Source organism: Alexandromys fortis, unplaced genomic scaffold (genome assembly GCF_014885135.2).
Source record: "Alexandromys fortis isolate MF-2015 unplaced genomic scaffold, M_Fortis_MF-2015_v1.1 scaffold_4, whole genome shotgun sequence".
Classification (NCBI taxonomy): domain Eukaryota; kingdom Metazoa; phylum Chordata; class Mammalia; order Rodentia; family Cricetidae; genus Alexandromys; species Alexandromys fortis.
The window spans coordinates 29,857,321-29,871,028 of NW_026067944.1; the positions used below are offsets into that span (position 1 = coordinate 29,857,321).

The 13,708-nt window shown below is 41.9% G+C and overlaps 1 protein-coding gene across 3 annotated transcripts in view; it reads right to left on the reverse strand.

Annotated features, from left to right (window-relative positions):
* Gramd1c (GRAM domain containing 1C) overlaps positions 1 to 13,708 on the reverse strand; it is a 77,959-nt gene that overhangs the window by 58,380 nt on the left and 5,871 nt on the right. For all 3 annotated transcript variants that reach the window (XM_050148891.1, XM_050148890.1, XM_050148892.1), the window contains exon 3: positions 1,068 to 1,152. In XM_050148891.1, coding sequence (XP_050004848.1) covers positions 1,068 to 1,152 — 85 coding nt within the window. The remainder of the gene's footprint in view (positions 1 to 1,067; positions 1,153 to 13,708) is intronic.

The window sequence follows — 13,708 nt, forward strand, 5'->3', positions numbered from 1 at the left end:
CAATTGTCTGTGATCATAGCACTTGGAAGGTGTGGCATTCAAAATCATCCTCAGATACATACTGAGTTTGAGACCAACCTAGGTACACCAGACCTGATTTCATTCCCTGGATGTGGGGTCTGGAGCAATGGCTCTGAGGTTAAGAACACTGGCTTCTCTTCCTGAGGACCCAGGTTCGACCCCTAGCACCTACATGGTGACTCATACTCACCTGTAACTCCAGTTCTAAGGGATACAATGCCCTCTTTTGGCCTCAGATGGTGTGTGCGTGCTCACACACACACACACACACACACACACAGAGCACAAGATACACATGCAGGCAAATACCTATACACACAAAAGTAATAAAGTTAAGTTCAATATTTAAAATCTGAAGTTGAGTATGGTGATGTACTTGGAATCTTAGTGACGGGGAAGAAGACAGAAGGAATGTAATCAACTGGTGAGTTTCCGGTTCAGAAAGAGACCCAGTCTCAAAACACAGGGTGAACTGATTTGAAGACATTCAACATTGGCCCTGGCTTCCACACACATGTACCCTATATGCCAATGTACTTACAGATTTGTATGTACATACACAAATACACACAAGAAAGCATTTCTGTAGCAGAAATGACTAAACCTGCTACCCCAAAGCCTACTATATACAAAAACTCAACATGAACCATAACACGAATAATGGCTTATTCCTAAATGTATTCCTAGAACATTCTTATTAAATCGCTCTGTCAGTACACTTGTTGAAGAGTATATTTTTCTCAGCAGAGTTATTATATGATGAGTATCAATTCTAAATATTCCTTACAAGTCATATATGGAAGTACCGGGAGAAACCATAAGGCACACTTCTTCTTCGTACATAGTATCTCTGAGGTCAGAAATCACTATTCCCCTACCTGGACTTGGCTTAGCTTGTCTAACAGTAAACAGGACACGGCTTTCTTTACAAAACTATAAGTAATGGTGGGACATTCCCTTAAGGTAGTCCCTACCGCACGAAGCCCTAGCCATCTCTCCGTATGGTCGTCTGTTGTGCTCTTCTGCGTCTGGGGGGCTCTGGGTACCTGCTATCAGTTTCTCGGAGTTGGGCAGGTGTGTGAACTGCTGTTTGTACTCCTCGTTCCTGTCTTTATAGGTGGAACTCGAGACCTGAAACAATAAAAGATTAGATTTCTGTTTACTTCCACTTGAAATAGCTTAGAAAACACATTCAGAGTGAAACTGAAAAATCGTTTACTTTCTGTCAACATTATGTCCTTATATGAAAGGAGCACAAACATTTCCAGAGTCATTGGTGCAATAGTTCTGCGAATGCAGGACAGGCCATGCATGCAATCTGGCAGCTGTGTTGACAGAGGAGGCGGGGCTCATGTGGAGAAAGCAGAAAAGCTGTGTTTGAAGTAAAAGGGAAAACCCTAAAGTCATCTGGGCAGACTGAGGGTACGGTCCCAACTGGAACGAGCCAAGTGGAGATTAGCAAGGGCCTTGGTGGAGAGATCTAGAAGGAAATGAGGCCATGTGGGCTTGACACTGTCCTGACCAAACAGCAGCAGATCTGAGCAGACGCCAGAGATGGCCTGAGCTGCCCACACATTCCTGCCTAGTGACAAGAGAGATACGAGAAGCCATAGAAACTGGGGCAATTGAGAAGAGCTTGAACTTTGACCACATTACCTAATTACACACAGGTCTGCCAGTAGAAGGAAAGACTTTCTGGACCTTTGTATTTGAGCTCACCGTTTAGTAAGCACTGACCAATACATAGGGCGACTCCTAGAAAGTCAGCCTTAAAAAGAAAAGAAAATCACTGATAGATACCGCAGAGATATTCGTTCCCACACACCATAGGACAAACCCAGATTTACGCTGAGTTCTTTTTTTTTTTTTTTTTTTTTGGTTTTTCGAGACAGGGTTTCTCTGTGGCTTTGGAGCCTGTCCTGGAACTAGCTCTGTAGACCAGGCTGGTCTCAAACTCACAGAGATCCGCCTGCCTCTGACTCCCGAGTGCTGGGATTAAAGGCGTGCGCCACCAGCGCACGGCTACGCTGAGTTCTTAAGTAAACAAACACAATCAACAATGGCAAGTCTTTGGAAAGGGAGAATGCAATCAGAATCCAGAATGCTTCTGAGGCAAATGAGTAGGGCAGAGAGCAAGGCCCAGAAGGCCTCACGCACAGCCTTACAAAACTGATGTGAAAAAAGCGCTCTGGAAAGGAGGAATGCTGGACTCCCCAGCTGAGGCGGACCAGAAGTAGTTCACGCCACAAGCGCAGTGCGGAGGCCTCCAGAGTCTCCGCAGACAATCCATGGCTCGCACTGCTACTAAATCTCACCCCAAATGGTGGGTGTATATACATATATACATGTACACACATACACATATAATATAATATAGCACACACCACATGGAATTCTATGTAGAACTACACGCAGCAAATTAAAGACAGAAAAGCGTGGTTCCTTTGTGAAACAGTACCTTCAAACCTGCCCCAGCCTGCCTTCTCCTTCAGAAGCTCATCTTTCCTTAAATTCTCTTACTTTGCTTGCTACTATCTAACCGTCTCTGGTGAATTCTTTGTTGCAGGCCTCAAGAACTGAGCCTGGAGATAACCCTCTTATCTCCACTATCACTAACACTATCAGAATTATCCAACTAGCAATAAAGATTATAAAACAGGAGGAGCAGCAGGAAAGAGAAAGTCAGCAGGCAATAAAAACAATCTTTGATGGTTCTGGGCATAGGATTTAAGAGTTTGGGACATCAAAGAACTAACGAAAACCATGCTTGATGAATATAGGGGTTTTCCTAGCTTCAACTGCCAACTGGACAGCTTAGAGGCACCCAAGATGAAAGCCTCAGTTGAGGTATGGCCGAAATTAAATTGGCCTGTGGGCACGTCTGTGATGGATTAGCTTGATTATGAATTGATGCCGGAGAGCCCAATCCACTGTGGGCAGCGCTGCTCCCAGTCAGGTGGTCCCATGGTTCTAAGCTAAGCTGAGCCTGAGCCAGAGGGCAGGGCAGCAAACTGCTTCTCATGGTCTCTGCTTTGAGCTCCTGCTTGAGTTCCTGACCTCAATGATGAACTGTTACCTGGAAGTAGAAGTCAAATAAAGCCTCTGTCCCAAAGCCGTTTTTTGGTCATGGTGTTGTCACAGCGACAGAAAACTAGAGCAGGGGTAAAGGTACTTGTCTCTAAGCCTGGTGACCTGAGCTCAGTAGCCAGGACCCAGAAGGTGGAAGGAGAAAACAGAGTCCCACAGATTGTCCTCTGGCCTGGCCTCCACATACAAGTTTACACACACACACACACACACACACACACACACACACACGCTCATGCACACACATGTACAACTTAAAATATTTAAGTGTGTGTGCAATTTTAAAATTAAAATCAAAATTAAAATAATAGTCTAAAATATTTGACAAAGAAATAAAAAATGGAGCATAGAGGAGCAAATATAATACGAAACATGAGCAACAGACAATAAAATGTCTATTTTAAGTCTAACTATATCCTATGTATTAGTATAATCAGACTACATAACAGAGGTCAGGATGAAAGGGGGAAAAAGCAAACGCCTAGAATGATCTAAATGCCATGGTCAAGAACTCAGAAGAGGAAAAATACATTTTTTAAGTTAAAAAAATAGTAAAGAAAAGAATAATTTTTTTATTGAAACACACATACAAAAAAACCAATAGGACATATAAATGAGAAAGAGATCATTCTTTTAATACACCCAACTAAATGGACAGACTTCTATCAAGACTGATGAAGAAAAGCAAAGAGAGAGAATATATGAATTATTAATTATTAAAAATAGGATAACACTGTAGACACTACAGAGCTCAAAGGAAATAAGGGGAAATCTACATAGCCCTATAAGATATATATATATCACCTTGGAGGAACTCCCTGGTTCCCCAAAATATACCAACTACAACAACTCACTCATTATGAAATAGTTCTTTAAGTTGGCCCACAACCTACAAGGAAATTGAATATATAATTTCAAATTTCCCCAAACAGAAATCTCTAGTCCTAGATGGTTTCACTGGAGAAATCATCAATGTTTAAAAACTCAGTTCCAGCTCTGCACAATCCTTTCCAAATATTAAATTAGAAAAGAGCAAATCTCAATTCCTTGTGTGAAGCAAGTATTACTCTAATATCAAAACTGATAAGAAATATTACAAAGACAGAACATGATAGAAAAATAGCCTCAGGAGTACAGATGCAAAAACCCTTAAAGTGTGAACAAATACCCTTCGGCAATATGAAAAAAAATGAGCAATACAGCATGACCCAGGGACCCATGACTGCCTTAATAGGCAAAAGTTTATCAGTGTGATCCACGGTATTGATCAGCTAAAAAGAAAAAAAATCATAGCTTTCACTTGATGCGGAGCTACTGTGTGACACAGTCCAGTACCAGCTCGTCCCTACAACAAGCCAGCCCACCCCAAGGCTCAACACAAAGGAACTTCAACTTGAGATGAAACACTGTAAGGGTGAAAACATGAATTGAGATTTGTTCTTTTTAAATCTAAAATGTTGGAAAAGATTATGCAGAACTAGAACTTAATTTTTAAATATTTTAAGATTTCTCAGTGAAACCATCAAGGCTTTAACCACGTGTTCTGGGGTGTTGGTGTGTGCGCGAGCACACACACACACACACACACAGAGGCAAGTTAATTTCCAGGGTTGAGGATATAGTTTCATGATACAGCATTTGCTTAATTTATGCAATGACCTGGGTTCGATGCCCAGCACTAAACAAACAACCCCCGTGACTCTCCAGCACCATAGTGTGTGAGAGAGCGCTCCGGAGTGCTCTGGTACTGTGGTCAGGGAGTGGGTTAATTACAAGACAGCTGAGTTCTTACAAAACTCATTTGCTCTCCTGTCCTTCTGCGTGGCCGCAGGCTGACACAGAGACAAGCCGGATGCAGGGTAAACAAGCAGGACCCCACACTGCAGTCTCACTGGCCACAGACCCTCAGCCTGCAGACCCTGCTGGCTTCTGGAACTGAGACTTACTCTTTTCTTTATTCTTTTCATAAATGAGCTTGTCCATGGTCTCATTATAGCTACATAAATAACAATTTCTTTCTTATGATGATTTCTTGTTAGCCAAGTTTCTACCCAAAAGATTTTTATACAATTATTTTGATCTTATTCTTTCCCCTCCCCAACTCTTTTTCTAATCCTTTCTACTTTCCTACCCACCCAACCTCATGTTTTCTCTCTCTCAAAAAAAACAAACCTAAAAGAAAGTCAAACAAAGAAAAAAAAAAAGCAACAGACAAGTACCAAAACGAAACTAAATAAAACAAAAAGAGCACAAAAAACCATGGAGTCAGTTTTTTTGTATCAGAATCACCAAACCTTACTTAGCACAACTGACGACATGATGGAAGAATATCATACAAGCCATATTACTCAGCATGCAGACAGCACCACCTGCCAAAATTAAAACAAAGACCTAATCCACCAAAGTCCACAGTTCTGGGGCAGTCTCTAAATGACTACCCTTGCCTTCTGGCTTCTGTAGGTCTGCTGACTGCTCTTGCTAACTGAAGAGTGTCGACCCAGGACAGGGTGTTTACGCTTAGAAGCTCACCCTAAGGAAGGCTAGGAGACACTAGGATCCCTGACACCCTAAGAAAGACTTGGAGACACACTAGGATCCCTGACACCCTAAGGAAGGCTCAGAGCCACACTGGGATCCCCGACCCCCAAAGGAAGGCTTGGAGACACTAGGATCCCTGACACCATAAGGAAGACTTGGAGACACACTGGGATCCCTGACACCCTAAGGAAGGCTCAGAGCCACACTGGGATCCCTGACTCCCTAAGGAAGACTCAGAGACACACTGGGATCCCCGACACCCCAAGAAAACCCCTGTCTGAGTAGTCTTCTCTGGTGGGTACTCCACAACAGTTTTGTGGGGCCAACTACGCCTGGGCACAGGGCCTGCTCTGGAGTGTGGTTGAAATGCGCAGTGACACTCATCGGTTGTAAGACTTGAAGACAATCCTGAAGCCATTTTTGACAATTCTGAATCCTCTCAGCCTCTGTGCCATAGTGCTTCCCCTCCTCCCCTGGGAACAAAGGACCTAACAGCTACACTCGCACGTACTCAATTCCTGAACAATTACCCATATACGCATGCTTTGGTTCGGTCCCCTGGGAAACGAGGTCAAAATGACCTCTTACCTCATCTGATCTGGCAACAGCTCTTCAGTCAATTATTGGTAATAGCCCTTTCAAATAAGCCAATCAGAATAGTCAAAGAACAACCCCCCTTGCTTCTGTGGCCCCTTTAAAAGTAGACTGTAACCGCTATTCGAGGTCCCTCGGCTTCCCGAATGCTGGGGGACCCTGTCATGACAGAATTAATAAAATCCTCATGCTTTTGCATCGGCTGTAGTGTATGAGATGGTCTCTGGGGCGACTCCTTCTCGGTGTTTGGACGCTAGAGTCCAACACGGTGAAAACTGATTTTTTTTTTCCTTTCCAAGCCCTCAAAAGATATTTTTTAATGGTAACGTGGGCATCCTTAAGGAGATAAAGTTTTAATAAGTTATGAATGTTTCCTCTCCCGGTCCTTTATTTCTTTGGATAACTACATGTCAAATTTAACACTGGAAGATCAGAACCAAAATCTAAAAGCCAGTGTGCCAGTCAGGTTTCTGCCAGTAAATTTTCAGGGAAGAGGATAAGACACAGTTTCTACCCAGCCCTGGCTGTCCTGGAACTCACTCTGTAGACCAGGCTGGCCTCGAACTCACAGAGATCTGCCTGCCTCTACCTCTTGAGTACTGGGATTAAAGGCATGAGCCACCACACCTAGCCACTTATTTTTAATTATTGGAAGAGGAGTATGTATACCTAAGTGTAGGATTTCCTGAAGCTGGAAAACCATCCCCTTTGCTCCTCAAATGATTCTGTTCTCTCTCTCCTGCCTCCACCATTAGGGTCTTTTCAATGCAGCTGCTTGGGCCTCTTAGCTTATGTTACTTCTTCTTCCCTTTGATTTTCTGTGTTTGTTGACTTCTTTTATTGTTTTCATAGCTTTAGCAATACCTAATATAACATGATGCATTTGTTTATCTGTAAAATAGCCATCTCTCACTCCAACTGTAACCTCTAGGGTGGTTGGGGTACCATCTGGTTCACTTAGAACATGATACATATCATGAATGAACAAGAGCATCTTTGCCAGCGTTCATTTGCTGTGTACATTAGCCGCTTCTGGCATAATGACTCTGCTCACATATTCTAAGTTGTTCTTTGGAAGGTTCACTGAGCTTCCTGATTCTCAAATCCCTTGTTCATCTTCCATGTCCATCCCATCTTCTGAAACTTCCTTTGATGTCTAGTACACATCCATTGTCCCCTAATGTCTACAGCTGCTCTCTTTGTCAGTGATACAATCTGAGTAATACACATAGTTCGACTCTTCCTTCAGCTTCGATTTCCCACTTCACCATTCAATAGTTATTTTAATGAACATGTGTTTTCCATATAGCCCTTGGATTTGTTGGTTTTCAAATCTGACTAGTGCTTGAAAAAATATTACCCATTTATGTTTTTATCTTTTTTCTATTAAGTCCTTACTTGGAGATTCATTTTTTTTCAGGTCTGCATAGCAAATCTAATGCTGTCCACCAAGCTACAATCTCCTCTACTACTCCATAGCTGTAGCCTATAAGTTTTGGAACCCCAGTATGTCATTTATCAATTTTCCTCCTGCTCACTTGTAGAGTATTATACTCAATTCCCAAACTCTTGGGTGAAACTCACTCCCACCTCCACCTAAGCTCAGGTTTAGCTAGACAAGTTTCTTTGTTTTCAGTTTGAAGATGCAGATTTCCTTCCTTGCCAACGTTGCACAAAGAGACATATACTAACATAGAAAACAGCTAAGGAAGACACCAAACATCAACCTGTGGCCTTCACACCTGTATACCCAAGTGTGTGCATCCACACACATATTCATATACCAAACACACACATGCTCACACACAGTTTACAACACTGTACCCAGAATTTCTAGACGGTTTTATTAAAATGTTTATTTACGTTAAACAGCCCCCTCCTATTGCAAGAAATATTAATTCCTGTTAAATGTAAAAAATACTATAAGATACCTCAATTTATAAAATAGTGTTCTCTCTCTGTGTGTATACATATATATATATTAATTCTCAAATAGAATTAACTTTCTTTTTTTCCCCCCTTTTTTCTTGCTTTGGTTTTTCAAGACAGGGTTTCTCTGTATAACAGCCCTGGTTGTTCTGGAACTCTCTTTGTAGACCAGGCTGGCCTTGAACTCACTGAGAGCCACCTATCTGCCTCCCCAGTGCTGGGATTAAAGGTGTGCGCCACCAGCACCCAGTTTAGAAATAAGTTTCTTAAAAACTATGAAACTGAAAGGCAACTTCATTCTGTTTTTAGGCCATTGAGTAAAACATAGCGTAGACTTTATAGGTTTGAATGAACATGGGCTGTGCTTGCCCTGACACACAGGTGACTGAAGGGCAGCTTTTCCCCAAACTCGCCAAAGTACATCACAAACACACTAATTAATCCTGTGGGGCCACGTTTGACAAATAGCACACCATTAGCTACTCCTATGTGTGCCAAATACACCAGAGCTGCGCTAAGTCTCAGCACCACTTTTTAGCAGCAGAACTTAGCTGTGAGAATTCTGAGCACAACCACAAGTCAGGCAGGACAGAACTGAGCCTTGTGGCCCCTGAGACAATCAAGAATACACTGGACTGCGACCTAGAAGCTGCTTTCAAGCTTCTTCTATGCTAGTTATCCTCTGAATATTTCAAGTATTTCAAGATGCAAAGGTTTTTATTCTTAAATGTTTTAGAGCAAAAAGAAAGACATAATTTGAATTCTAAGCACCTTTTAAATTCTCCTGCTTCATCCTTTTCCTGTTTCTCTTTCTAAATCAAATATCCAGTATTTACATCTCATCTATTCTATGTATGTAGTTAGGATTATTAAAATCGCAGTTGTTTAAAGGAAATATATAGGCTTTAATTTTAGTTACAAATTTCAGAAAATAATTTTTTCATTTTTAAAATAAAACCATCAATTAGACCAGCTAATAAGAAAATGAGTATGCACAGGTGAAAAACATTTTCAAAGGGAAACTTAATGAAATATCAAAGTAAGAAAGGATGGTCAATGATCAACACCATATCCAAGAACTATTGTATCTAACAACTGGTTAAATGATGTCATCTTCCATGCGCACAGCACAAAATCCCAGAGGCCCCTTCCTACTCCCACTAGTGTCTAGAAGTGCACAGCACTAGGAGCTAACTAAACAAACAGACCAGCCGCAGATCTGTCTGTTTGTCCTCTGTGATTTCTAACCCACATAGGAGACATCGTTATTTTAGTTCGTAAGGAAAAGTTAAACTATTTCATTCCTTTTGCCATATACCTTTCCCTAACAGGTAAAAGATAAAAAGCATAAGTATTTATTTGCCCATTAACTTCATTTTCAATCTCATTTGTTATCATTTTTGGTTTCATAGGGTATAAAAGTCAACAATAAAAGTCATTTCTCATATTCTAGGATTTAAACATTGCGATTTCCAAGGACAAATAAAGAAATACATATAAGAGTCCTAGCTTTAATAGCTAGAGTTAAGTAGGGAATCTGGAGTGGTGGCTCTCACTGTCGACTATGGAGACTTAATCACACTGGTACCCTGCATCAGAACAATCTTACAAGAAAAGACAACCATTAGCCCCTCTGTTTAACTGTGTGCCTCTGACTGACCTAAGACACACTGGCGTTGTCAGTTATGACTCAATATCTGTTTACAACTGAAGTTGCATCCTAGGTCTACATCCCAGATCACCTGCAGTCTCTCTCCAATGTCCTTTCCACCTAATTAATCTTACATCACACTTACATCACATGCCCTCTCGGTTCAGTACTGTAGGACAACCGCCTGTATAAATTATTCTACATTTCTGATTTTCCTTAGCTCTTGAAACATCAAACTGTAAGAAGTTTGGGACCTGTTTACCAGACACCTTCTTGGAGCTGTCAGAGTAATGACAGCAGGTCCTCCCATGGGTAGGAAGGGTGCCAGCTAGCCTGTCTCCCTGGAGATCAGCTGTAGTGCTGCAGCCCCTGTGGGCCTGAGGGGTGGGATCAGAACTGCAGATGAGGGAAAGCAATGCTGCAGGGCTCAGGGTAGTCCACTTCTCCAGGGCTGGAGACACAGTACAGTCTTAGACCCTGAGAGCACAGAGCTGGCTGGGGGTGGGATGTAGCACAGCGGGAGAGCATTTACTTAGCATTTGAAAGTCCCTGGGTTAGATTCAAAAAGAGGAAGTGATGGCTCAGTGTTTAAAAGCACTGGCTGCTCTTCCAGAGGTCCTGAGTTCAATTCCCAGCAACCACATGGTGGCTCACAACCATCTGTAATGGGGATCTGATGCCCTCTTCTGGCACACAGATATACATGCAGACAGAGCACTCAAAATAAATAAATAAAAAAGGGGAAAACGAGGGAGGGACCAAGAGACTAAAAAAATCCTAGACTTGCTGGGGAGAGACATCTTTGAACCTTCATTGTGTGTTTTCCAGAGCAGTCTCTTGTACTAGTTCACTGTAGTTAGAAAGCCAACAGCAAACCAGAATACAATTGTATTTTCTATCCCATACTTCTTGGCCCTATGTTTGGTTCCTTTACAATTCATCCATTCCTTTATTAATTAAGCAATCCTGTTGGTTTGAGATATGGCGCTCAGTGGTAGACCCCTGACCTAACCTAGGTTTTACTTCCATCCCTGAAAAAAATTTAAATAAATAAAACAAACTTATTAGAGTTTTTTTTTTGACAGGGTTTCTCTGTAGTTTTGGAGCCTGTCCTGGAACTAGCTCTGTAGACCAGGCTGGCCTCAGACTCACAGAGATCCACCTGCCTCTGCCTCCAGAGTGCTGGGATTAAAGGCGTGTACTACCACTGCCCAGCTAGAGATGTATTTTTTTAAAGAGAGACAAATGTAACTTTCGTAAAGCAAACAGACACAGATCTGGATTCTTTGAGTCTGAAATGGCCCTGACGTTCTTGATTCTGGTTAAATACCAGGTCACGTGCCTCGTGGTCTTCCTCACATTGAGTTTAAATTCTGTGGGCTCTGCCTTCTTACGATACTATATATTATATAACTATATAGAAAAGAAACCAACATGATAGAGTCCGTGGTAGAAACAGAGGGATTTAAGATGATTGGGAATAATTTCTTTCTGGCTTCTTTAAACGTCCTTTCTCTTGGTTACGGTACGGTTGTGTGCTGCACAAGTTTCTTCAACAGCGGATAATTTGTAGACTATATACACTGCAGTGGTTTCATGAGAATACAGGGAGCTAAAAATTCCCATCTCCTGGTAATATTACAGCAGTCTTAATGCCACAGTGCAATACCCTGCTCTCCTCTCTGTGGCAAGGCTACTACTGCAAACAGGCCTGCTGAGCTGCCTGCTGTATGGAGATATGGCATGCATATCTGTGGACGGTGCATCATAAGTGATCGGGATCAGGACGCTACATCATGTGGGCCTCTGTTAGGTCACTTCATGCTGGCTGCACAGCTACCATTGCTTTTCTTAGAATGTGGGTCAGTGCTAAAAAGTCGTTTGGTTATACAGACCGTGGCCTTTGAATTAGGCAGCCCAAGTGACTATGCTACTTGAGTGCTTGCTGGCATTCCTTGCTGCTTGATATTATTATCAAATAGTTACAACATCTTCAATGATCTAGCCAACTTATGTAAGCTTATTAAAATGTGGCAAGAGCACCCTGAAAAGCCTTCAGGTGAAGATGTGAAGAATTACCATATTTCTAGCTATGCCAACCCAAACTCTGGTTAACCTGGACAGGGGCTTTTACGTTTATTTCTCTGTTATGGAATGTTCTGGTGTCTGGGTAAGGAATCTCTGGAAAAGTCTCTAAAATCCCCGAGATGTTATTTTGATCTTTAAGTTCATTCTGCATGAATTTATACAAAAATTCCTAAAACCGTGTATAATTAGCTTAAGAACCTAACCTGAGCCAGTGAAGACCTTTAATACTTTAAACTTGTGCTCTTCAGACTTTTAAATCTGTAAATCATCTGGACAACTCATGAAAATAAAGATTTCAATCCAGTGATTGGACCCAAGATGCTACATTTTCTGCACATAGTAGAGTCGGTTCTGCTGTCCCTCCACAAATGTGAAGCACAAGCATCCATTGCACACACATTCCCCCCTTTATTTCTAGACCCCTTTTTCTTAAAAAATAATTTATTATCGTTTCATGCGCATTTGTGTTTTGCCTGCATATATGTCTGTGTGAGGGTGTCAAATCCCCTGGAACTGGAGTTCCAGACAGTTTTGAGCACCCATGTGGGTGCTGGGAATTGAACCCAGATGCTCTGGAAGAGCGACCAGAGCTATTAACCACTGAGGCATCTCTCTCCCCTTTTATTCTGTTGCTCTTTTGATTTTCCATTATTATTCTTTCTCTTGCTTTAAGTCATCCAAGAGTCACTATGGCTGTCTAACTCTGGAGATAGCTATGAATTCTTAACATAATCCATAACATAAACCATAAAAATAAGGCTTAGGTGGACATTATACAGAGAGTGAGAGACCTTAGAATAATTGGGAGGTCTCCATCAAATCCCTCCCCTCAGAGATCGGGGAGAGCTATGAACCCTGAAGAAGGGAAGGCAGAAAGTATGTAAGAGCCAGAGGGGTTGGAGCACAACAAGAAAACAAGACCCCATAAATCACCCTGAACAAAGTGCATATGAACTCACAGAGACTGAAGCAGCTACACAGGCCCTGCGTGGGTCTGCACCAGCTCATCTGTGTATCTACTGTGGCTTATAATTTAGTGTTCTTATGGGACTCCTGAGTGTGCGAACAAGCAGGTCTCTGACTCGTGTGCCTTCTCTTGGGCTCTTTTCCTTCTGTTAGTTGTCTTGTCCAACATTGCTGTGATTATTGCTGCTTTATCCTATTACATTTTATTTTGTTCTATTTTATTATCATCCCTGAGAAGCCGTTCTTTTCTAATGAAAGAAGGGAAGTGAATCCAGATGGGAGGAGAGGGGAGAGGAACTAGAAAGCGTGGAGGGAGAGGAAACCATAAACCGGATATATTATATGAGAAAAATCTGTTTTCAATAAGAGGGAAAAAACAGACGTCTAGGGCTAGCCCTCGCTGCATAGTAAATAGGAGGCCAGCCTAGGCTCTACAGGATGCTAGTTCTTCAAAAAATAAAAGGTTTTAAATGATATGTATTTTTTCTAAGTGACCAAGAGTGATACAACTGCTCTAAGTGACATGTTTAGTTGCTGCTATTTTAGTGTATTTCTTAGCAATTACATGTTTTCCTTAGGTTATAGCTCAACAAAAATTAAAAATAACCCTGTGTTGTTAGGTGTCTTAGTGGGAAGTAACAGCTTGCTGGCTGTGTGAAGAGTCAACACCACTCATGTGCTGGCCATTAATTACAAAGAGAATGACAGCCTGTGTACCAATCTTCAGAACCTGTTGAAACACCATGTCCTTTTTAAGTCTATCCTCAAGGATACAGAATATCCAAGAAGTCGGGTTTCCGATAAACCAAGGCTGGGACTACCGGTGCCGTACAG